Source organism: Pseudonaja textilis, chromosome Z, assembly GCF_049901715.1.
Source record: "Pseudonaja textilis isolate UNSWEBS1 chromosome Z, rPseTex1.2, whole genome shotgun sequence".
In the NCBI taxonomy this organism is placed as follows: Eukaryota; Metazoa; Chordata; class Lepidosauria; order Squamata; family Elapidae; genus Pseudonaja; species Pseudonaja textilis.
Genome location: NC_142008.1, coordinates 60,274,534 through 60,299,517, shown reverse-complemented (window position 1 = coordinate 60,299,517; position 24,984 = coordinate 60,274,534). Strand labels below are relative to the sequence as shown.

The 24,984-nt window shown below is 36.6% G+C and overlaps 1 protein-coding gene across 31 annotated transcripts in view; it reads left to right on the top strand.

Moving 5' to 3' along the window:
• CLASP2 (cytoplasmic linker associated protein 2) overlaps nt 1-24,984 on the top strand; it is a 289,137-nt gene that overhangs the window by 5,315 nt on the left and 258,838 nt on the right. For 28 of the 31 annotated variants that reach the window (XM_087915720.1, XM_087915696.1, XM_087915693.1 and 25 more), the window contains exons 2-5: nt 2,824-2,902; nt 13,702-13,805; nt 23,122-23,213; nt 23,441-23,516. In XM_087915720.1, coding sequence (XP_087771846.1) covers nt 2,824-2,902; nt 13,702-13,805; nt 23,122-23,213; nt 23,441-23,516 — 351 coding nt within the window. The remainder of the gene's footprint in view (nt 1-2,823; nt 2,903-13,701; nt 13,806-23,121; nt 23,214-23,440; nt 23,517-24,984) is intronic. The other 3 variants (XM_087915723.1, XM_087915728.1, XM_087915738.1) reach the window with 1 other exon arrangement.

The window sequence follows — 24,984 nt, the reverse complement described above, 5'->3', positions numbered from 1 at the left end:
GACTTATAGGTAAATATGTGTAAAATTATGTAGCCTTAATGTGAAATAAACAATCATTTAGCTCTAAAGACAGATTGGTATATGACATAGTGGAGTGGCAGAACCTGTGGGTGGGAGGGATCAGCCTAGAATCTATATAGCCACAAGCAAACGTTCAATGCCCCTTTTAATACAGTTGACCCTTATCTAATTCTTAGCAGGTCCTAAATGTTAAATTTCTTAGGGCTATTTAGAGATATTAGGCTAATCCATGTTTTAATTTGGCTTTTATAGGAGCTATTATTCATTTTAACAGTTTTAAATTACTAGCTGTGAGAACACAGTGGCTCACATGTTTAGGATGCTGGGTCACTCGCTCCTGCCAATCCAGCAATTTGAAAATGGGCAAATGCAACTAGATAGATGGGTATCATTTCAGTGGACAACTTAAAATACAAAAGAGTCCACAACAGAGCATCTCCTGGATAGTGGTAATGTCACTGGCTGATCCTTTTATCATGGAACTACTTTGGTGTTTTTGACATGGAAATATAATTATTAGTTTAATGATAATTACCAGCTTAAAGAGAATATCCCAGTTGTATTGCCTGCAAATGTAATTTTTCCAGAAGCTCTGCACTTAGAAGCAGAGAAAGATAGTTGTATTGAGAGTTATGTTTGGAGATACCATAACTAGACAATTAGTAAGGATAGTTCTGGATGGAAAACTTCACTTCAGAATATTTCATTTCTAGAATAGATGTTAATTGTCTAATATTGTGATTGAATTTTGCCTTCATGTTATTAATGCCCTCTGGCCCATATGAAAGGGGGGATTCAACCTAGCACTTAGCTTTCACTCTATTCCTCACTTATTAATTTTATGCATTCAAATTAAGTTAATTGATTCTTCACAATTTTTCCCACTATTCTTTTATAATGATCATTTTTATTCATCTTTTTATGATCATTTTAATTAATTTTCAAAGTACCATTTCTGTTTATTTCTAATGTGTGTTATTTTAATTTTCCATCATCCAGTTCTGATTTTTTTATCACAACAAAACTGGCTTTTAATGTTTGCTATCTATTAGAACTGCAGTTAAAATTACCACTTTTCTTAAACTACTGAATTTAAAGACTTCTATCAAATCCTGATATTCCTTGATCTTGTGACAGTTAATTTGTTTCTGATATTAGATTCTCTTTATGTCTTTTTCAGATTAGTCATGTTTAGTTTTTTTTATAGAAAAATACTCATTTTCTAATTCCCTCTCCTTTCCTATGAATTCTTTCTGGGCTCCAAACTTGTACACTTTTAATATATATGTACATTTGCTGCTAGTTCCTTGTATAGTATATGTGTATGTAATATTTTCTAAAATACCTGTTATATTTCTTAGGAATAGTGTATGTACACACACACACACACACACACACACACACACACACACACACACACACGTTTAGAGCCCAGAAGGAATTAAAAGGAGAGGAGAGAGAATTAGAAAATAAGAATAGTGGATACTTGGATTATATGTAACCATATAGTAAAGCAAAGGGATATAAAAAGCAAAATATAAAACCAAAAGATGTAGAATTTTTATATGATGTTACTTTTTGCAGTTAAACTGATGAATATTGTACAAAATTGGGAATAAGCATTCTTAATATTTTACAGCTTTTATGAATTACCTGTACTACCTGTATATGTCTTCAATGTAATGAAAATATTGTCTTCCTAGCTGCAATCTAAATAAATTCCCTGTCTTCCTTCAAAGCAAATCGATATTCTAATGAGTCGTATTCCCAGGAAAAATACTATGTTTTGAATGCCAACCTGATTACAGTAATAAATTACAGTAATAAATATTAATGATAACAAAATGTAAAACAAAAAATAAAATTATTATTTTTGAGGAAAAGCTATTAATAATACTGGTTGCCCTATTAAATGCTAACATTTGAATTTTATTTACAAGTTTAGAATTCTAAGCTATCACTCTACCAAAAGAATGCATGCACATATATTTTGTGACCTTGTTAACATTTAAGATTCCATATGATAGATTAAGGACAATAATCTAACGAAGGCAGTGAGTGTACAATATTTGCCAAATCCTGATTAAACATAATGTTCAAATATAAAATATTAATTTATAAAAGTATTTTTTTAAACCTGAATATCAAAACTTGTTGCAGTTGGAAATAAAAAAAAATGAAAAAGTGATTAATGAAACACTACTGAGTTGACTTTGATCCAGACCTATTCCAGCATGTTGTTATAATTTAATTAATTTCTCTGTGTGAAACTAGATTCAAAGTGGTGCCAAATGTTTCCTTAAAAACATTTGTTTTTAAGCATGGAGTACTAATAGTCCTCAACTTACAGTCATTTGTTTAGTAATTGTTCAAAGTTATGGCACTGAAAAAAGTGATTGATACCGTTGCAGCATTTTCACAGTCACATGATTAAACTTTGGGCTCTCGCCAATTGACACACATTGTACAATGACGATTGCAGTGTCCTGGGATGTGTAATCACAATTTTCTGACAAGAAAAGTCAATGGGGGAAGCCACAGATTCACTTAACTATGTTACTAGCTTAACAACTACAATGATTCATTTATCAAATGTGGTAAGAAAGGTCATACGATGGGGCAAAACTCATTTAACCACTGTCTTGCTTAGCAATTTTGGGCTCAATTATAGTTGTAAGTTGAAGACTACCTGTACAAGACTAGCAGTATTAACAGATTCTCATTCTCAAACCTATATAGTTGCCTTAAATAATTGGGTGATTATCACAGTATCTTTTTAATTCTTTAAATATGTTTCCATAGGTATCACTACTTGGATTAGAACTCCTAGGTGCCTTTGGTGAAAGACTATTAGGACGTTTCAGAACCTATGTAGGAACTGGTAAGTTTTTTTTACACTTTTTCTATAAAAAACAAGTTTTATCTTTTCCTCAATATTTATTTAACTAGGGCTGTACATTACAAATTTATAATAATGGAGAAGGTACAGTGATAGATTTATATATAGAATACAGCTATTGTTGACTTATGACTACTTGTTGAACACTAAAATTACAATTATGGGTACTTTTCAGCCCTGAGTGTAAGGGCACTTCTGACGACAACATAACATTGCACTGTGTCTTCCAGATTGTGATTTTCCTGGTAACCTGTTTGTATTTATGACTGGTTGCCAATTGCTCTGTGAACATGTGATCACCATTCACAATCTTAGCTAGTTTCTCAATGGCAAAGCTGGTGGGGAAGGTTGTGAGTTCTTACTGCCTGCAGAAGGGACACTCATCTCTGGAGTCTGATGAAAAGATCTGCCTTCAAGGGGAATTGAAGGTCTTCAGCAGGGTAGAGAAGTCTTTTGGTTCAATCCAGTACAGCATAACCAACATACTGTGAAAAGGATAATACTGCTATACATAAAAAAAAAAAAAAATCTCAGAAACTACCACCAGACTATTACAACCACATGGCATCAGCATAGTATAAAAATCAACTAAAGCCCTCCAAAATACCCTAAGTAAACCAATAGATCCAGCAGCTCAAGAAGAAAAGAGACATCTACAGCATACAAGGTAAGGATTGCAACATCACTACATAGTACAAACAGGCAGAACACTAACAGAGCACACCCATGAACACTAACTATTAACCAGAAGATGTGATGAAAGCTCCTTAATTTTACAACACATGGCCAGATTTAATCATACTTTCCACAGGAAAGCTGTGACCATCCTAAACCAAGTGAAATCAAACCAAAATGCTTCACTTCACATCAGTTTGGCCTGGCCTATGCTATCCCAGTGGGCGCATGGATGTGCAGGAGGCAGCTGGCACACACAGGCCCAGCCCACCCCATCACGGGAGTGTGGGTACACAGGAGGTGATGGGCCAGCATTGCCTCGTCCATATCTCACCTTTTGGCTGCTGCCACCACCTCATGGATCAGGGGATGCAGCCACCACTGTCATCAGCCGCCCATTCCCCTCCGGCCACTACCCTGCGATTCTTGCCCACCCCAGCCTGCTCTGCAGGAAGCCACTCCAGCCGCAGCATCATGGCTACCTGGCGACCGCCACCTCCTCACCACCCCCACCGCACCAGCCCTGCATCTGGGTGGCTAGCCAAAAGTTCCATTCTCTGGCCTTTGCCCCACAATTCTTGCGGTCCATAGCCTGTGCCCGGCAGCGGACGCTGCTTCAGCCAGAGCCTCTGGGCTCCCCGATGACCACAGCATGTCCCACCTTGCTCTCTCAAGCAAGGGGCTACCACCTCTGCCAGGCGTGGAGCAGGCTGGGGAGCGCAAGGATCGTGGGGCAGCAGCTGGAGAGTCAGCCACCCAGGTAAAGAGCTGGCACGGAGGAGGCAGTCACTGGGCAACCCTGAGGTTGTAGGGCCTTGCAGGTATATGTGCATGGGGGGGGGTGTCCGGCAACTGGGGCTCCGCAGCTGGCCCTCCAGAAAGCGCCTGGCCCATTCTATCAGGAGTCGGTGACTGCACACGTGCACAGGCTAGCTTATGCCATCCTGGCTGGTGTGTGTGTACACAGAAGGCAGCCAGGATGGTGGCTATGTGCTGACTCCTGTGTGAGAATGCACCCGCTGACTCCTGCATGCACATGCACTCATCGACTCCTACCCCTGCCACTGGCCCACAGAAGACAAATAGAATGCTGATCTGGCCCATGGAAAAATTGAGTTTGACACCCCTGCGCTAGAGAATTCCTAAAAGGCACCCTGACAAATGAACTAGGAATATAGACATAAACAACATCTATATAGTATTCAAAAAAGACAATAAGCCAAAAAGTGGGGGGAAAAACCAGAGGGGGGAAAAAGATCAGAACACCTCCTGACCAGTAATCAACAAATGAGCAGAAATTAACATAGTATTAACATTAGACCAGCAATCAAGCAGCAAACAGTACCCCAATCAAGGAATTGGCAAACAGTAAACAACCCAACCAAAGAACAACCAACAGACCACTTCCACTAGCACTGATAGGACAAGTCACTAGTATATAACATGAGAGGAAACCTCTCTCGCTACTAGCACTGATGATGTCAGTGCTTGGAGGGAGTGGGGTTTCCTCTGATTTTATATTCTATTTCAGGTAATGTAACATCTGCAGGAAAACAATCAAGTTCAGAGAGCACCAAGGACCCCTAAGTTAAATGTGACATCAGACATATAAAATCAGGCCAGTTAGGAGCCATGAAGTTTGGTTTCATTCCAATTGGCTGCATAAATAAAGGTTTATCAAATGCACTGTCCCCAGCAAAAGCTCATAGGTTATCCAAGGATATTCCAGTAATCGTGATTATTCAGTCCTTCCTCATCTTCTATTTCCCAGAATCTTTCCAAACCTATTTATTTTCTAGTCTGTCTTATATACCCTCTGTATCTGAGTTTCTTGTTTCTTAAGGTTGTTAAGTGTCAAGGGTGTTTGATTGATTATTCTTTTAGCTCACCTTTGCAATGGTCTAACTAAGAATACTGGGCAATGTTGCATTTGTGATTGTAATATTAAGGACTGAGATCCCTCTGGCAGGCAGGCCTTTAGCTCTCAAGAGCTGTCTGCTGAAAAAACTCGGTTGCATATGGACCAAAACTCTGATAGGCAACCTTTTCACTCTAGATCGGATCCCCAAGCCCTAGGCCTTGGCCCATTACTAGACTGTGAGCCATTCAGCACCAAGTTACAGAAGTTGTAGGCAAGCATGCATGTAAGCACATCCTTACTGGTGGGAGCAGTGGGTGAGCCTGTGCATGTACGCTCCATTTGCACTAGTGGTAGACATGCATGCCTGCTGTTTGTATAAATAACGTCACACTTGCGCATGACTACCATTCACGCGGATCCATCCTCTTTTCCCCCCTGCCAGTCCACAAAGCCAGAAAGGTTGGGGAACTCTGCTCTAGATGATGCATCTTTATGGGGGGGAAAAGGAAGTATGTACAACTTTACAGAAACAAGAAATCCTAGACAATGTCTCTTTATAGGATTTACAAAGTAGACTTGTGAAAGATTTGAAGATTTAAAAAAAAATACCAAACAGTGATGGAAGATCAAATCTTGCGATGTCATAGGAATTGTTAAAGGTCAATACTGTCCAGATCAAAAAGACTTACCGTGATATAAACGTGGACTATTGATCAGGGATAAACTATTTGTATGATATTTCTGGTAACTTCTAATGGAATTTTTCTGAACTAGATTGAAAATATAATGATTTATGAATTACATATAGATAAGTGCTAGGTAGTGGGAGAAAATGCTTTTCTACGTGTTACTTTAAAAGACAGTAAAAAGCTAATATATTAGCTTCTTTTCCATATGATGGTTAGAAATCACTTCTTTAGTTTGTTAATTTTTTCTTTTCTACTTTTTCTTTTTTATGCATATTTTGAATTTTTCCTCTAGTTTCATTTGTATTAGTTTTTATTATAATTTTTAAAAACTTTAATAAAATTATCAAGCAAAATTTGTAGCATTTACAACTAGAAATACAACAGGTATACACACAAGATTAGAACAGCTTCATGTGCTTTTTCTGTAACATGATATATGCCATTTGGCAGCAGTGTTTCATGGGATTTTACATGGAACAGATAGGATAGCTTTTGTTCAAAATAATTAATGGACAAACGTTTGTCAACAATTTTTCCATCAACCACTTGAAACAAGGATAAGAGATATAAGAGCACTTCAGCCTCTCTGGCACTCTATTGCAAGTAAACATTTTGGAAAAAAGAAATTTTACCAGTACAATTTTACCAGTACTGAACATATGTACATACGAAAGTTTCAAACTATTTCAGAAGGTCTCAGTGAACACAATGGGTGAATATATAAAATCATATTATGTGTCTTTAATCAATCTGTCTACATTGGTTTAAATTTAGTTGTACTCTTGATGAAATAAGTTTAGCTGAGAAAGTCATATGCCTTTTAATAAAATGTGTTAGTTGAAAAAGGCACTAAAGATTTCTGATCTGAAGATGTTCTGACCCAAGCCTCACTCAAAGCAAACAAACACCAAACAGAGATAAAAGCAAAACCTTTTTAATGCTTCTCTGTGAATTCCGTTCATTCACAGTAAAACGCTATTAAAAACTAATTGTCCCAGATAAGAACAAGCCTTGCCAGGGTTGTGCAAGGCTGCCAAGAACACTAGATTAAATTGCAGGACTTGAAGTGCAAGAACTTCTTTGCTTCCTGCAAAGAATCCACCTCTGAAGGCTGGCTTTTATCCCTTAAGGGAGGGGCCATCACCTTGCAGCCTTACTCCCGAGTTGCCCATGCTGCTGCAGCTGCTCTTTCCTTCAAGCAGTCCTGTGTGCACACACACTGGGTACAGGCTCCTCGGTCCTCTGCATCACTGCTGCCAGCCTCCACAAGCTTCAAAGGCAGCACTCCACTCTGATAGTCCTGGCTCCATCCCTGCACACACAGGACCCTCATCCGAGTCCGCGCTCTCCAAGACCTCAGCCATCCGCACTTACTGCTGGTGAACCACAACAGAGGACCAGTTAAAATTGTATTTAACTGTAACTGTTCAACTGTTTACTGTATCACTGGTCTGTAAATTCAGTATTACTTTTCCTGAGATCTTAATCTCTATCATTCTACAGTTGCGTTTTTGATAGCTGAAATGATTAAAAAATCAAATGAATGTATGAGAAAAAATATCTGCAGTTTATTTGACTGTTACTAGATGGAATCACTAACTGGTATAGGAAGAATTAAGCATATTGTTAGGTCGCATACAGTTTCTGTGTCTTGATTTTTAAGAAATACTCTATTAAACATTTAAAAATACAGTATATTTATGAAGTATAGTTTAGATGATTGTTTATAAACAAAATCAGTATAAAATGTGTAGTAGGAAGTTATATCCACTGGCATTGGACCCACCCTTCACCAGGATAAAATCCCCATTCTGGAGGAATACTCTCTGCGGGGGTAATCTTTCTGGTTGTGGAGGGAGTGAAATTGGGGTTTGTAACGTACCTAATGTCAGCTATACCTTCTGGCTGTCCCTTGCTTCTTGGGCCTGCCAGGCTGGGCCGATTCTCAGGCCACCCCCAACCGACACCACACTGATTCCCCAATCAATTCTCGGACTAGGGAAAGTAAAAGTGAGCTGTGTTAGGACCCAACTCGTCTGGAGAGGTTGTGGCTGTGAGACATAACTTTCCCCTTTAAGTTGCCGGAATTGTTCTAGGATTCCTGCCAATGACTGGCTTCCGGATGGAGGCCACAAGTTGCAGTTTTGGGAGTTGTCTCCCACTCCTCCACTCTGTCTCGTGGGCTGTCCTCAGAGGGCTGGAGAAAGAAAGGCATTCAGGCAGCTTCTCCTCCAGTCTCATCCCTGGCTTCAGCTCCATCTGGCAGCTTCTCTGTGAATCCTTCTCCTGAGACCAGTTGCCTGAATCCACCTCCTTGGGCCAGGCGCCTAATCTCCGTCTCTCTTCTGCAGCTTCCATTGCCTGCAACATATCTTCAGGAGGGGGACGGGGGGCTCAATTAGTTCTCTGGTGTCCAGTCCCACAGCCCCTTCTGTGGCTTCTTCCAATTCTTTCATCCTCACTGAGTCTTCACACTGCTCCATTTTTGGAATCAGTGCTGGGACTCAGCACTCCTGACAGCCCCCTTTTTGGGGTGCTGGAGTTCGTTTAGAGATTCGTGATACTGTCAGCGTTCCAGCAAACCTCCATTCCATTCAATAATTCTGAGACAGACATATCTTAAAGATACCTTTATTTGGATAGAAACTGGCACATCTGTGGAATCCCGAATCTGAAAGTTTTTGGGCTTCCTTGGAATATTCAAAACTACAAATCCATCCCCCCTTGGCCATCATCACATCACATGGCCCAATCACGGTCTGTCCTAAGGTAAGATTCTTATTTCATTCTGCACCATACTCAATGATCTTGAACTAACAAAAGAATTTTATTTTGTCTACTTAGAGATACTCAATTGAATCCCCCCTCCCACTTTTTTGGTTTTAAAACAAATACCTAGAAGAGTGAGAGAGATGAGAAGAGAATATCGATTCCTGACCAAAATGTTATTGAAAAAGGAGGCGACTTACAGATGGCTGATCCCAGAAGGATTGATGTTTACGTGGCAGGAACAGAGACATAGAATTGATTCAATTGAGAAAGCAGAACTGTTCTACGCAGAAGTTTTTGGAGAGAGAGAAGGAGAGGCAGAAAAGGAGGTTCCATTAACTGAATCCCAAGTGGAACAAATGGAGATTGGAAAAGAAGAAGGTGCAGTAGGTGGACAAGTGGATATTAAAGATCAGCGTGAATCAAGACCCACGAGAGTGGTTAAATCTAAATATAAAATATAATCATGGAAGAGAAAAAACTGATTACAATGAATATAAATGGACTGAATTCAGCTGCTAAGAGAAGGAAGATTTTCCATAAATTAAGGAAACTAAAGTTTGATATAATTTGTCTACAAGAAGTACATATTAAAAAGCAACATGAACAATTGTTATTACAACCAAAATTAGGGAAATTGTTTACCTCTTTGACTCAATGTAAGAAAAGAGGGGTGGTCTTATATATTAAAGAGGTTATTCCAGCAAAAATGATTTATACAGATGATGATGGGAGAATATTAATGGTGGAAATAATGGACAATAATAGAAAGATACTTTTGACTGCAATTTATGCCCCGAATGATAAACAGGAAGAATTCTATAAAAAATTACATACCAAGATGGCTGGACTGGACTATGCTAATATAATTATGATGGGAGACTTTAATGGAATTGTGGATAATAAACTTGATTATATTGCAACAGCAGCAAAGTATAATAGAAAAACTCTTCCTAAATCTTTTTTTTAAATGACAGAGGAATTAACTTTAAAAGACATATGGAGAGAAAGAAATGTTAAACTTAAGCAATATACTTTCTATTCAAATAGACATTTATCATGGTCCAGACTTGATATGATTTGGATCTCAACAGATTTAATATCTAGCGTTCAAGAAGTAAATATTGAAACAAGTACTTGGGCGGATCATAACCCATTGACAATTAAATGGAAGGGACAAAAAAAAAGATCGAGATGGACGTTAAATAATACTATTTTAAAGGAGAAAGAATTTACACAATGGATGGAGAAAGAACTGGCCTTTTTCTTTAAAGAAAATAGAAAAGAAGACACTTCAATACAGAATGTTTGGGATACAATGAAGGCTTATGCCAGAGGCTTGATAATAGACTATACAAGAAAAAAGAATATTAGGAAAAGGCAAGCTTTCAAAGCCTTGGAGGATGAATATAAAAGACTCGAAAAAGAACTGCAGAAAATGCCACAGAAAAAAGACGTTAAATTGAAACTGGATATAACTAAACATAAAATGGACTTAATAGACAAAGAAGAACTGGCACAGAAAATTAGGAGTGCTAAACAGAATTAGTTTGAAGATGCAAATAAGCCAGGTAGATGGCTAGCATATAAGCTGAGAAAGGAGAAAGAGTTGAGGAAAATATTGCAGTTAATAGATGACCAAGGTAAAACTTGTCATGGCAGCAAAGAGAAAAAAGAAATTATTTATGACTTTTACAAACATTTGTATAAGAAAGAAGATATTGATGAGGAGAAAGTTAAACAATACTTGCAGAATGCAAATTTACCTAAGATACCTAAAGAGATTGAAGAAATGTTAGGAAGCAATATAACAATGATGGAGTTAAGCCAAGCACTTAAGAAACAAAATAATGGAAAGGCACCAGGTCCAGATGGGTTTCCTGTAGAATTTTATAAAACCTTTCAAGAATCATTGTGTATTCCACTGTTAGAAGTTATGAATGAAGTTATGCTAAAAAAAATAATACCTAAAACATGGTCAGAGGCTTATATTACACTTATTCCAAAAGAGGAGGCAGACCTACTTCAAATCAAGAATTATAGACCGATTTCCTTATTAAATGCAGATTATAAAATTTTTGCTTCAATATTAGCAGAAAGACTTAAAAAATATCTGAATAACTTTATCCACTCAGATCAAAATGGATTTTTGCCAAAGCGACAAATTAGAGACAATATGAGAGTAATTCTGGACACCTTGGAATATTATGAGGCGCATCCTGAAAAGCAAATGGCTTTGATATTTTTAGATGCTCAAAAGGCATTTGATAACGTAAATTGAGATTTATGTTACTTTTAATGGAACAGATGGGCTTTGGCTAGAAGATTTATTCAAGCAATAGAAGCAATTTACAATGAACAAACAGCTAAGGTAATGATGGAGGGAGAACTCACAGATCCTATTAATATAAGAAAAGGCACAAGACAAGGTTGTCCTCTTTCTCCCTTGTTATTTGTATTGACCTTGGAAGTGTTGAATAGAAATATCAGAGAAGATAAAACTATAAAAGGAATGAAAATTAAAAAGGAAGAATTTAAATTACAAGCTTTTGCAGATGACCTAGTCTTTATCCTGGAAGACCCTATAGAAACAGCCTTGAAGCTGTTGGAAAAGATAGAGGCATATGGGGAGGTGGCCGGTCTGAAAATAAAGATAAAACGAAGATTTTGTCAAAGAATATGTTGCTGAGACAAAGAGAAGAACTGGCAGAATTGTTAAAAATTCAAGTTACAAATAAGGTTAAGTATTTGGGGATATACTTGACACCAAGATGTAGTACATTAAAGGAGAACAATTATATTAAACTTAAACAACAGATAGCCCAAGACTTGAAAAAATGGGAAAACCTACAATTGTCATTAATAGGAAGGATTTCAACAATTAAGATGAACATTCTACCCAGAATTTTATTTTTGTTTCAAACAATACCAATTAGGCTTGGAAAAGAATATTTTGAGGATTTAAATAAAATTGTTTTGAAGTATATATGGCAAGGCAAGAAAGCAAGGATAAAGTTAAAGCTTTTACAGGATGCTAGATTTAGAGGAGGGTTTGGCCTGCCTAATTGGGAGTTGTACTACCAAGCTGCAAATTTGATGTGGGTTAAAGAATGGATAACATTAAGGAAAACTAGATTGTTGACATTAGAAGGTCATGATTTGTTGTTGGGTTGGCATGCTTTTTTTATGGTATAAGGAACCAAAACACAGGGGTATTTTAGAAGACATTATATACGGGAGTCTCTGTGGTTAAATTGGGAGAAGACAAGAAAACAATGTTATTTGAAAATTCTAGTTTGGTTATCGGCGATAGAAGCATTTTCTTACCCTATAATTTATAAAAGGAACAAACAGTTAGCTATGGGAATTACTAGATGAAAAGGGTGAACTTAAATCGATGCAAAAATTAGAGGAACAAGGTATACAGATGAATTGGTTTTCATATTTGCAAATACATTCAAAGTATTATGAGGATTCCAAAGCAGAGGATTTTATGATAAACAAACTGATTTAGATAAGATTTTGATGGGTACTGATGAAAAGGTGATTAAAAATTATATGGTTACTTATTGGAAATTAAGTTGGAGGAAGAACAAGTTAAAGAAATGATGATTGCTTGGGGGAGGAATTTTGGATATGGGATTGACTTAGAGAAATGGCAGAAATTATGGTTGCAAAATTATAAAATGACAATGTCTACAGCCTTTAAAGAAAATTTGTATAAGATGTTTTACAGGTGGCATTTTCCCCGACGAGGATAGCAAGAATGTTCAAGAACAAATCCGAAAAATGCTGGAAATGTCATCAGAAACCTGGTTCATACTACCATATGTGGTGGACTTGTGAGGACGCTAGAAAATATTGGACTAAAATCCACATGTGGTTGGAAAAAATGACAAAGAAGCATATAGACTTGAAACCGAGCTTTTTTTACTGGGAATTTTACCAGATGCTTATAGTAAAGAGCTGAAATATTTGATTGTAAATGTATTGACTGCGGCTAGGATTGTATTTGCAAAAAATTGGAAAAATGAGAAAATTCCATTGCAGGAAGAAGTCATAAAGAAAATATTGGAATGTGCTGAGATGAGTAGATTGACTTTTGAAATCAGAGAGCAAGAAGATAAACAATTTTATATAGTTTGGGATCTTTTCTATCAATGGTTGAATGATGAAATACAAAAATAGAAATGTTAGACAATAAGGAATAATATTGATTTTATTTTTCTTTTCTCTTTTTTGGTATATATAATAGTTTTCTGTTTCTTTTTTTCTCTCTCTTATTTAGGATAGAATTGGCACGATTATATGATTTGTTTTAGAATAAATTACTTAAAATATAGTTATCTCACAAAGGCATGATCGAACAAAAGTCTAGTCAAACTTCTTTTTTTAATAGTGATATTATGATTTATAAGTTTGTATTGACAATAAGAGTTATTATATAAGGTAATTGTAATTGTGACTATGAGATGAGTGCACAAAACTGATGAACCAACCGACTCACTGTTTGTATATAAATATGGGGGAGCTGATGTTTTTATGTTTTGTCTGTTTGTTTGTATGTCAAAAAACAATAAAAAAAATTTTTTTTTTAAAAAAAAGAAATTTTGGGCTCAATTGTGATCGTAAGTTGAGAACTATCTGTACAAGTCTTAGTAAGATATTTAAAGTCTAGTTAAAATATGGTAGAAACAGAGTAAAACATAAACTGTTTTGACATAGACAAAATATTTTATTAAGATTGTTCATCACATAATGCATTTAGTTTTATTTTTATCCTCTAGTTCTCGTAGTATTGATGGATCGAATGGGAGATGCCAAAGACCAGGTTCGAGAACAGGCACAGAATCTTATTTTGAAGTTAATGGACCAAGTAGCTCCACCAATGGTAGGAATTCTATAGAGAGGATTTTTCTGTTATATGTCAATTGTTATGTTTTATTGAATTAAGCAACACAGTCTCAGCAATTTAAGAAACTGGGTAGGGTGTGGGAAATTGTATGTTGTGGTTTTTTGGCTGAAGATATGTGATGGTCATTTATTTTCCCTCACTTCTCAGTTGGAAGCATGGGAAAAAGAGAGAATTTTCCTGAGGGAGCTTAATAGGAAGAAGATCAAAACAATCTCAGATCCTGCCAAAAGAATGAATGGTAAGGGAGAAATAGTGACTATAGTATATACTGTATTACAGTTGACTTCTTAGCAGAAGATCATACCAATTGTTTGCTTGCTTGTGTATATACATATATATGTGTGTATATTCGTATACACACACACAAATACACATATGTACAGAAGACAATTATTTTAAGAACTGTGCTGACTTTCTGGTTCATAAAATAGCAGAAAGTTGGTCTTGTCAAAACTGACTACTATCTATTCCTATCCATGGAAACCACTGAATGCTAGAATACAAATTATTTAGAGGATTCTGAGTGATTCTATAAAGAAAAAGAGAGCAGGTCAAAAGTGATGTTTTCATCTGTATTCTGTTGAAGATAGAACCAGAAGAAAATAATAGATTCCTGGCAGTTAGTGTTATAATAAATTAGTATTATCAACAACTCTTTGAATTTCAAGATCAAAGTCTACTCCCCAATATAAAGGATTCATAAGCAGTAATGAGTTGTTTCTTTCAAAAGATGAGAAAAATTATTTACTAAACATTAAGAACATAACTGCATATGATAATGCAGAAACAGAGAAATGTTATTAGAAAATCTTCAGTATAAGGAGATCAGTAAAGAATAGCATTCATAATTTCTAGTTCTTCTACTAGTGCACAAAATATGGATAACTAAATATTCTAATAAAGCTAATCAAATATGATAGAAATCATAGAAATCTGGTAGAAAGAAAATCATTATTCAAATGTAGAACTTAAAGGATTTATTTTTTGTATAAAAAATAAGTTTTAAAAGTGGAATGAAACTGGCCTTTTAATTTAAAAAAAAGTCAGATACCAATGGATGGGTTGGGGAATCATGAGTATGTACATTTTGCTGAAAATATCTGGTTAGGGTGAAAAAGAGTATAAAACAAGTGATATCATTTGATAAGTTAATTGCAGGTCACTTATCCAGAGATAAAATATGTCTAGGCCTTTTTAAATCAACTCAAGTTCTCAAGAAAAAAGCTGTTGTGATAAAAATTTACATTGATACCCTGTTTCTCCAACAATACGGCCTCCCCCAATAGGAAGTCCCAGCATGTCTAATAGGCATGAAATGAAATTAAGCCCCTCCCCACAAATTAAGGCCTATATTAAAACATGCGAAATGGGGGGGAATGGTGGGGGGGCTTGCCGTTAGGAAGTACTTTTCTTGCACACCCGGATATGGTGCTGCCTGCATTGACCCCGATATGAAATGCCTCACCAACGCTGAGGTCAACATCCAAGCTGTTGCCGCCCGCCCACCTGAAGATGCAAGGGAGAGAATTAAGTCACCCCTGAAAAGACGGCCTAGCCATTTTTCAGGGCTCCCCAAAAAAAGAGACCCGGCCTTATTATATGAGAAACACGGTATCAGTTGGGGAATTTAACTGGCTAAAAGTAAAAGATTCAGCAGATTTCTGATCTTTCTTGATAGCAAATTATTTTTCATAAAATGAAAGAACAAAGCAAAATTCTGAATTTAATTGGGACAAATATTTATTTATTTGTTTGTCAAACATGTACAATATAACAAGTATAGGTATGAACATAAACATGAACAAAGGAAGTAAATACAGATAAATAGGGACAGTAAGACGGATAGTAGGCACGCTGGTGCACTTATGCACGCCCCCTTTAAGGACCTCTTAAGAATGGGGTGAGGTCCATGGTAGACACTTTGAGGTTGAAGCTGTGAGGGGTTGTGGCTGTAACAACAGAGTCAGGGTGTTGCAGGCGTTGACCACTCTGTTGCTGAAGTTGTATTTTCTGCAATCGAATTTGGAGCGGTTTGCCTTGAGTTTATATCGGTTTGTCCGTGTGTTGTTGTGATTGAAGCTGAAGAAGTCGTTGACAGGCAAGATGTTATAGCAGACATTTTGGAAACTATGCTTAGATCAGATCGCAGGTGGTGCAGTTCCAGATTGTCCAGGCCCAAAATTTTGAGCCAGGAGGCATAGGGAGTGCTATTGTGAGTAAAGGAGTGGAATACTCTTCTCGAGAAATACCTCTGAACCCGTTCTGAATCGTGTTAATGTACAGGGTGGGTTCCAGGCGGATGAGCTGTATTCAAGAATTGGTCTGGCAAAGGTTTTGTATGCCCTAGTTAGCAATTCAGTGTTACTGGAGAAGAAGCTTCGCAAGATTAGGTTAACAACTCTTAATGCCTTTTTGGCAATGCTGTAACAGTGAGCTCTGGGGCTTAGGTCATTTGAGAGGAGTACTCCTAGGTCCTTGACAGAGTGAGGGTTGTCTACGAGATCATTTCAGCCCAATTTGTATTTGATGTTTTGATTTTTATTGCCAGTGTGCAGGACAGAGCATTTATTAGTTGAAATTTGGAGTTGCCAATTATGCAACCATTAGAATTGATAGTAGATAGAATTGATCAGTGACTGAAGGTGTCAGGTATCTAAGAAGGAGACAACATTATGCAAGCATCTCAAGATAATTAGGGAAGGAATTGCTGAAAATCAGTTGGACTTCAGGAAGGCAGACTTTAAAATATAATCAAAAACTAGAGAATATACTATGGCGTGAAATTCTAATGAAATGGAAGAAATGAGGAAGTGAAAGCATAGCTATAAACAATCTTCATGCACATGAAAAATAGATTCAAGAGACCTTTAAAGACCCGCCATCTTCATCCACATCTTCAGTGAATTACTAAAGATGTGCTATATTTCTTCTTGCTTCAAACACTTGACTATCATCCCAGTGCCAAAGAAGCCCTCCATCAAGGAGCTGAATGACTACAGATCAGTTGCTCTAACATCGGTAGTTACAAAAATCTTTGAAAGGCTAGTGCTGTCCCATCTGAAAACCATCATGGATCTGCTGTTAGATCTCATGCAGTTTGCATACCGAGGAAATAGATCGACAGATGATGGTGTTAATATGGCTCTGCACTACATCCTACAACACCTTGAATCTCCAAATATCTATGCAAGATCCTCTTTGTAGACTTCAGTTCTGCATTCAATACCATCATTCCAGACCTTCTTCAAACTAAATTAAATCAGCTAGCGGTACCCGAACACACTTGTAAATGGATCATAAACTTCCTAACAAGGCAGCAAGTGAAGCTAGGCCGAATCATGCATAAGTGCACCATTGTGCCTACAGTCCCTGTCCTATTGTCCCCATTTATTCATACCTATTTCCTGTATTCTTACTCATGTTTATACTTATACCTGTTATCTTGTAAGTGATTGACAAATAAAATAAATAAATAAAAATAAATCAGCAAAGGCCCCCCTCCAAGGCTATGTGCTTTCTCCCTATATACCAATGACTGCATCTCAAATGATCCACCTGTTAAAATACTGAAGTTTGCAGATGACACAACAGTAATTGGTCTCATCCGAGACAACAATGAATCTACATACAGACAAGAGGTTGTACAACTTGCCTCGTGGTTTAACTGGAACAATCTGGAACTGAACACAGTCAAAACTGTAGAAATGGTGGTAGACTTTAGGAGAAGCCCTCCCATATTACCACCTCTTACATTACTAGACAACACAGTATCAACAGTAGAGACCTTCAAATTTCTAAGTTCTATAATATCACATGACCTAAAATGGACACCTAACATCAAAAACATCCAAAAAGCACAACAAAGAATGTTCTTTCTGTGCCAACTCATAAAGCTCAAACTGCCCAAGGAGCTGCTGATACAATTCTATAGAGGAATTATTGAGTTTATCATCTACACCTCTATAACTGTCTGATTTGGTTTTGCAACCCAACAGGGCCGAGACTTCAGAGGATAATTAGGATTACAGAAAAAACAATTACCTGTCTTCAATCAAGGACCTGTATACTGCACGAGTCAAAAAGAGGGCTGTGAAAATATTTATAGACCTGTCACATCCTGGACATAAACCGTTTCAACTCCTTCCCTCAAATTGATGCTATAGAGCACTGCACACCAGAACAACTAGACACAAGAACAGTTTTTCCCCGAAAGCTATCACTCTGCTAAACAAATAATTCCCTCAACACTGTCCAACTATTTACTAAGTCTGCACTACTATTACTGTTAATCTTTTCATCATTCCTTATCACCCATCCCCTCCCACTTGTGATTGTATGTCTGTAACTTTGTCACTTGTATCCTTACGATTTATATTGACAGTTTCCTAGTATGATTTAATTGCTTATTGTACCCTATGACTGTTATTAAGTGTTGTACCTTATGATTCTTGACTCTTGACAAATGTATCTTTTCTTTTATGTATACTGAGAGCATTGGCACCAAGACAAATTCATTGTGTGTCCATTCACACTTGGCCAATAAAAGAATTCTAATTCTATAAGAAATTTTCAGCTATGACTTCTTGCTGGCTCTTTTCACATCCATGCAGGTACACAAACAAAACAGTTTGTTTTGCTGATAAGGAGCTGAATTAAGTGTTAGTTCAGATAGAAATAATTCTCATGAGACAATGAGATTGGCAAACTTGAATGAACAAAGGCACCCAAAGGAACTCTAGAAAGAAGCTGAAAAATGGATATCATGGAAATGAAAACGATAGCTAATAACCAAAATAACAATATGGACTAGTGGCAATTGAATATGTATAGTTGGATGGTCCAGAAAAAGGTAAGGCAGGGATCTTAGAAAGAATTTGAATGAAGGCTTGTTAATTCATGGCAAATGTAAACTAGTCTCCAATTCCTAAGTATACAAGTAGTCCTCAACTTACAACAGTTCGTTTAGGGACCGTTCAGAGTTACAATGGCACTGGAAAAGTGACATGACTAGTTTTCATACAACCGATGCAACATCCCTGTGATCATGTAATCAGAATTTGGATGTTTGGCAACTGGTTCATGTTTATGATGGTTGCAGTGTTCCTGGCACTTGATAATCTTTTGCAACCTGCTGACATGCAAAGTCAATGGGAAAATCTGATTTGCTTAACAGCTGTGTTCCTAACTTAACAACTGCAGTGATTCGCTTAACAACTGGCAAGAAAAGTTGTAAAGTGGGACAAAATTCATTTAACAAATGTCTCAGTATCAGAAATTTTGGGCTCAATTGTGGTCGTAAGTCTAGGACTACCTGTAGTTTGCTATATGAAAAAGAAGGATAATAGAAAGTAAAGACATAAAATATGGAATGCTTTAAGAAGAGAAGAATCATTCGGGCTACAGATGATGCAGAATGTGGTGGTGTGAACAATTCTTGGCTCTTGTAACACTACTGCTCCATAAATTGTATTGGCTGCCAGTCGGTTTCCAGGTACAATTCAAGGTGTTGGCAATGACCTTTAAAGACATCCATGGCATAGGTCCAGGCTATTTGAGGGACCGTCTTATCCCACTGGGATTGCCCCATCCCACCCATTGGCCTGTTTATATTTCGCAACTAGCAGGGTCAAAAAGAAAACCTTATTTGCCATTGTGCCTGCCCTCTCGAACATCTTCCCCTCCCATGTGAGGTCATACCCAACCCTTCTGATCTTTTGTAAGAATCTAAAGAGGGAGCATCATAGTGGAGTTCCCTTGATAGATTAGCAGACAGATCCCATTTCCCACTCACCACCACCATTCCCATCTATAATTGGATCATAGTGTTCGTTGGTATTAATTTATGTTTTTAGCATGCAGAGAGATATATAGCTATGAGTTATACTGTGGTAAGATGGCCTGCCAATAAATTTTATAAATAAAATAAATATTTATCTATGGTAGCAAAAGATCACAAGCAAAATGGATTAGATTTTCAGATTAATAAATTGTATTAAAAGACAAACTTTCATGACCTGTAGCTCACTTCATCATGCATGCAATTGCTGAACTGATACAGGATTTAAATTAAAATTAGATAAAAGAAGGAAGACAAGGTGATTATGCAGATGAAAGTTACATACGAGACAGATGTCAAGTACCTTACCAATTAATAATTTTAATGTGTTAAAATCCTATTCAACATATTGACATTTTTTGAGGTAGCCTAAAACCTCTTGAAGTGAGTTCAGCAATCCCTTGTCAGGTTGATAAAATTTCTTTCTTTCCAAAATGGCTGCTTTCAGATCTGTAATTCAATCCTGAGAATTGAAATGTTTTGATAGTGTGTTGGCCTTGGTGTCAAATTTGTGATCATTACCAGTAGTTCTTTTGATTAATGTCCTGTTTGTCATTTGTGAAATCCAAAGAGGCATTGTTGGCAGATAATGGTATAGGAAGAGAATGTGAAACTGCTATGAATCTTACATATGAAGTCATTAATATCTGTGATGATATAGTGTAAATAAAGCAGGGTAGACATTTGAGTTTATTGCAGAATCTAGTTCCCATATTAACATCATTATTTTTGTTTTCAGTTCAGTTCAGTCTGATAAATTCCTGGTTTAATTCCATCAGTTGAACATCTGTGTCAACGTATGTATTTTTGGGTATGTTCAAAATCAGATGGACTGATGGGAAGATTTGCTATTTGATATCAGTATATTCTTGATGACTCCCAAATCCATGCATATAAAGAGAATATTGTGTATAATGTCTCAAAATTCATGATGGCTAAAATGCTGGTGCTAGAGAGATTGCCAGTCTTCTTACAAAATCTGTGGTGTAACTGTGGTGTTATGTAGTTGGAAATGCTGACGGTATAACGCTAAACCTGACACCACAAGAACTGCAGGAATTATTGGTGTATTACATATTAACAGAATCTTGAAAGCTCATACAAACCCTTCATTGCCACTCTTTAAGGATGAGGTTAAGGCAGAGTGTTCTGAGACTTTCACATTTTCTATTTTGATAGAGAAATCATTTCAACTCTCCCACTTCCTTCTCTAGATTTCTCTACCCATAAGGTACATCATCCATGAAACTTGATATTCCAGTTATAATAGTTCTGATGCTTGAAACAGTGGGACAGCCCAGATTGCCTAGTAGCTTTAGGAAATTCTTTCATCATATTTCATAATAGTTTCTGATATATTGCTATGGAGATTTGAGGTTTGTATTCTGTGATGGTGGAGAATTATTTCTTGGCTTACTTGACAAATTATCTTATTGGTCTATCTCAGGGTTAACTTTCTTACAGTTTACATGCAAAATATTAAGTGATGCAAGAAACAGAAATAGAATTATTAAAATTTCAGACAGCATGTAGAAGAACCTCCAATCAAAAACCTGAAGGAAAAGATAAAATTCTGATAGTCCATGGGATGATTCTAGCCTCCTGCTCATTTGGAGACAGTTTTGATTTAAATAAGTGCCAATTAGCTTAAAACACACAAGTACTGGATTAAGATAATCATTACCAGAAGCAAATCATTACCAGCAAACACAGAAAAGAAATTAAACTTAGCATAGTTTTTTGCTCACTTGCCTGCATTCTTGCAAAGAATGGATCATCCTTGGTATAGATATTTTATGTGTGCTGATTTCTTGCAAATTTTGGCTTAGCTTTAACTTAAGGAAAGGTAAGTTTTAAACTTTCATCTAGCAGCTTCTGCTTGATTTTTAAAAAAAGACTTTTTCCTATCTAGTAGAAAAAGAGGGATGAGAGAAAATCTGTTTGTTTATGTGTCAAACCTATTTGTTTTTGCTGAAGATGCTGAAGATATTTATTGTTTATGCTGGCAGTTGCCATTTACCTTGTAAGAGGCTCCAAGAGGCTGAAATAATGAATAGGATATGGATAGCCTGCTCCTTTATTACAGGGTCAAGAGAGCAAGCCTTATGAGGAAGTGTGAAGTATTGCACCTACTGAGGTTCCAAACATGATCAAAAGGTTCAGATCTATTCTCCCTTAAAACTTAGAGCAATGTAATTGCCAATTATTTTTAAAGAAAGGAAGCAAGGCTGAAACACCTGGTCCTTCCCTATTGGAGGTTTTTTTAATGCTTCCTTACTGAGTTTCTACACCCCCCACAAAAAAGTTTAAAGTTTATTTCTTTATTAACTTTATGTCCTGATTTTTTTTCAGAATCTTAATATAAGATCTGCTTATCCTATATGTTCTGTGATACTTGTCCTGAGCAAGCTTACTTGAAAATAATTTATATTGATTGCCTGGACAGTACTTTTACTACATTCTGAACTGGGCGGCATATCTATTTCATAAATAAATAAGCATCTAATGATTTATAAATACATAGTTTATATTTGATTTACTTACTGTGAACTTGCTGTCTCAAAAACCCATGCCAAAATTAATACAGTAGTAGGGATATAATTGTATTTCATCAAATTATTTCCATGGTATTTTAAAGTACTACAGTTATTTTGGAATATATATACAGATAATAGTACTCTAGCTGTATTTATTTTAAAAACATATTTTAAAAATTAAGAGCAATATAGGCTAACATAGTCTGAGTATACATGAAAGGCTGTTTCTGCTTCAGCATGATTTAAATATTGGGAGGATCTAAGTCATAAATTGCTGCAGTCTAAGAAATGTGCTATTGCTCACTGGGCAGCAGTTGCTAGGCAACCTTTTTCTTCTGAATGCTTGCTGAACAGCAAAGAGTATAATGGCAGCATTGCAGCTAAAGGGAGTAGTAGCTAAAAAAAAATTTGCAGTGATGTTTCAAAGCAACCTAGTCTTTCTTATAAGCTTCAAGTTTGCAGCATTAGCTGCCATGATACAGCAAAGGTCCTAGGAAGTCCAGGATCATAAAGATAAAAACAAGAAAGAGATAATGGTGGAAAAATAGGTGGAAGCAAATGCATGTAGACCAGATAATTTATCACAGAAGAATATTCCAGAGATCATCACACAAGCTCACTGAAGACTACAACCAGCATTGAAATTAGACAGTGGACAGAAACAGGAGCATAAACATGCACAATAAATACATCAAGTTGTAATTTGTACATTAAAAATCTATTGTAAAGAAATTCAGAACATTTCTGAATAGTGCATGGAAACCACAATGAGAAGATTTAGTTTAACAAAGAAAAATTAAGCAGAAACATTTATTTCTTCGACTACAGTTATTTTGTTTGGATATTTATAAAACTGAATGTTAATTTATAATAGCTACTATGTATTTAGCATTAAATATGAATTGTTTATTTTTAATAGTTCTTTTGGGAGCGACTTGCTGCTGGCTTTAAACACAAGAATTATCGTTCACGAGAAGGCGTGTGTCTGTGTCTTGTTGCAACATTAAATGCGTATGTATTTTAATTTTATGAAAAAGCTATTAAATTATCTTAATGGTGGGACATTTTTAAAAAATTTATGCTATTTTAAGATTCTAAACTAAAAACAGGATTTTCACCACTTCATTCTTTATGTTTCCAGACGTAAGGTTTCAATAATTAGATAATAGAACTGCTATCGGTTGATGTTATTGATTCTTTATAATGGAAAAATAATCTTTTTTGTTTTGTTTTCTTAGTTATGGTGCACACTCACTAATTCTCAGCAAACTGGTGCCACACTTATGTATTTTGTCTGGAGACTCAAGTAACCAGGTAAGATTATTATAGTTGACAAGCCCCTGAAAAATCTGATTTCTCTGTTGTTGATATTATCTCTGAAGAAAGATTACAATAGCAGGTAGCTAGACAGACAGACAGACAGGCATATTCTCTAAAATAATAGGAAAAGTTGGTTGTCCATGTTCTTATGGCCAGCTTTTCCAAATTTTGGTTTTTCTAGCATATTTTATGTTTTATACAATAGAAATAAACTACAATATTTTTGTATTAATAGAGCTTCTCTGACCACATCACAAAGGAATTAACTTAGTTCTTATCCTGGCTCTCTTACTCTAATAAACTTTTCAATTTTGAAAGAACTTTTCCATCACACAGAGAATGTTATAAAGCTATATTATAAAGCTATATTTTATTTTTGTGTGAGTGTGTGTGTTTAGTAGAAACGTTGGTGAGCTGATTTTAAAAAGGCATACCACATGAAATAACTCTGAATTCTTATAAGATTGTTCAGGTTTCAGTTAACAAATTGCTTTATAGTTATATCATGTAGTCTAAATTTGAATCCTACATGAATTTAGCTGTTGTTTTATATGAAAATATTTATTTATTAATTTAATGGTACCAGACTATTTTGATTTAGTATATTATGATAAACCAAACTGCTCTCAGAAGAATGCCTGTTTGTGGAGGCATTAATAGAAGAACTTATAGTTAAACAGGAATCAATCATTTGAAGTCCATAGACAAACAGTTCTCAATATGCCTCACTCTAGCACAGGGGTGTCAAACTCAAGGCCACCAGGCTGGATCCGCAGGGTCTTAAATCCGGCCTGTGGGACTGGCCAGGAAATATCAAGGGACTGGCCTGCGGTGCATCTGGCGGCTAAAACAGGCCCTGAGCGGGAGCCCTGTGCCTCGTGTTCACTCTCCATGACCTCCAGCAGCACTCTGCAGGCTTAAAAATGGGCCCAAGACAGGCTGAAAAACAGGCCCCAAACAGGCTGAAAATGCTTAAAAACCAGCCCGTTTTCAGCCAGCAGAGTGCTGCAGGAGGCCGAAAACAAGATGCAGGTGAGCGGAGCACAAACTCCCGTGCCCCATTTTGGCCAGAAGGGTGCTGCAGGAAGCATCCGTCCTGCCACCCCTGCCAGCCACCCCTCTCCCCACCGCTGCTGGCCCACAGAGAATTACAATGCTGATCAGGCCCTTGAAGAAATCCAGTTTAACACCCCTGCTCTAGCATCTTGGAGGTTTACAACATTTACTTACTTATTTATTTGTTTGGTTGTTTATTGAATTTATCTTGCCACCTATTTGCCCATGGCAACTCAAGGGAGTTTACAGAATATAAAACCATATTTAAAATAAAAAACAATAAAACTAACAAAAAGAATCAAATAAATTAATAGAACAAAATCTGGAAAAAAATAAATTAAAAAAATCACCCCCCAACTCCAACCCCCGCCCTGATGACAGCAGATCACACAAGCCATTTGATGGG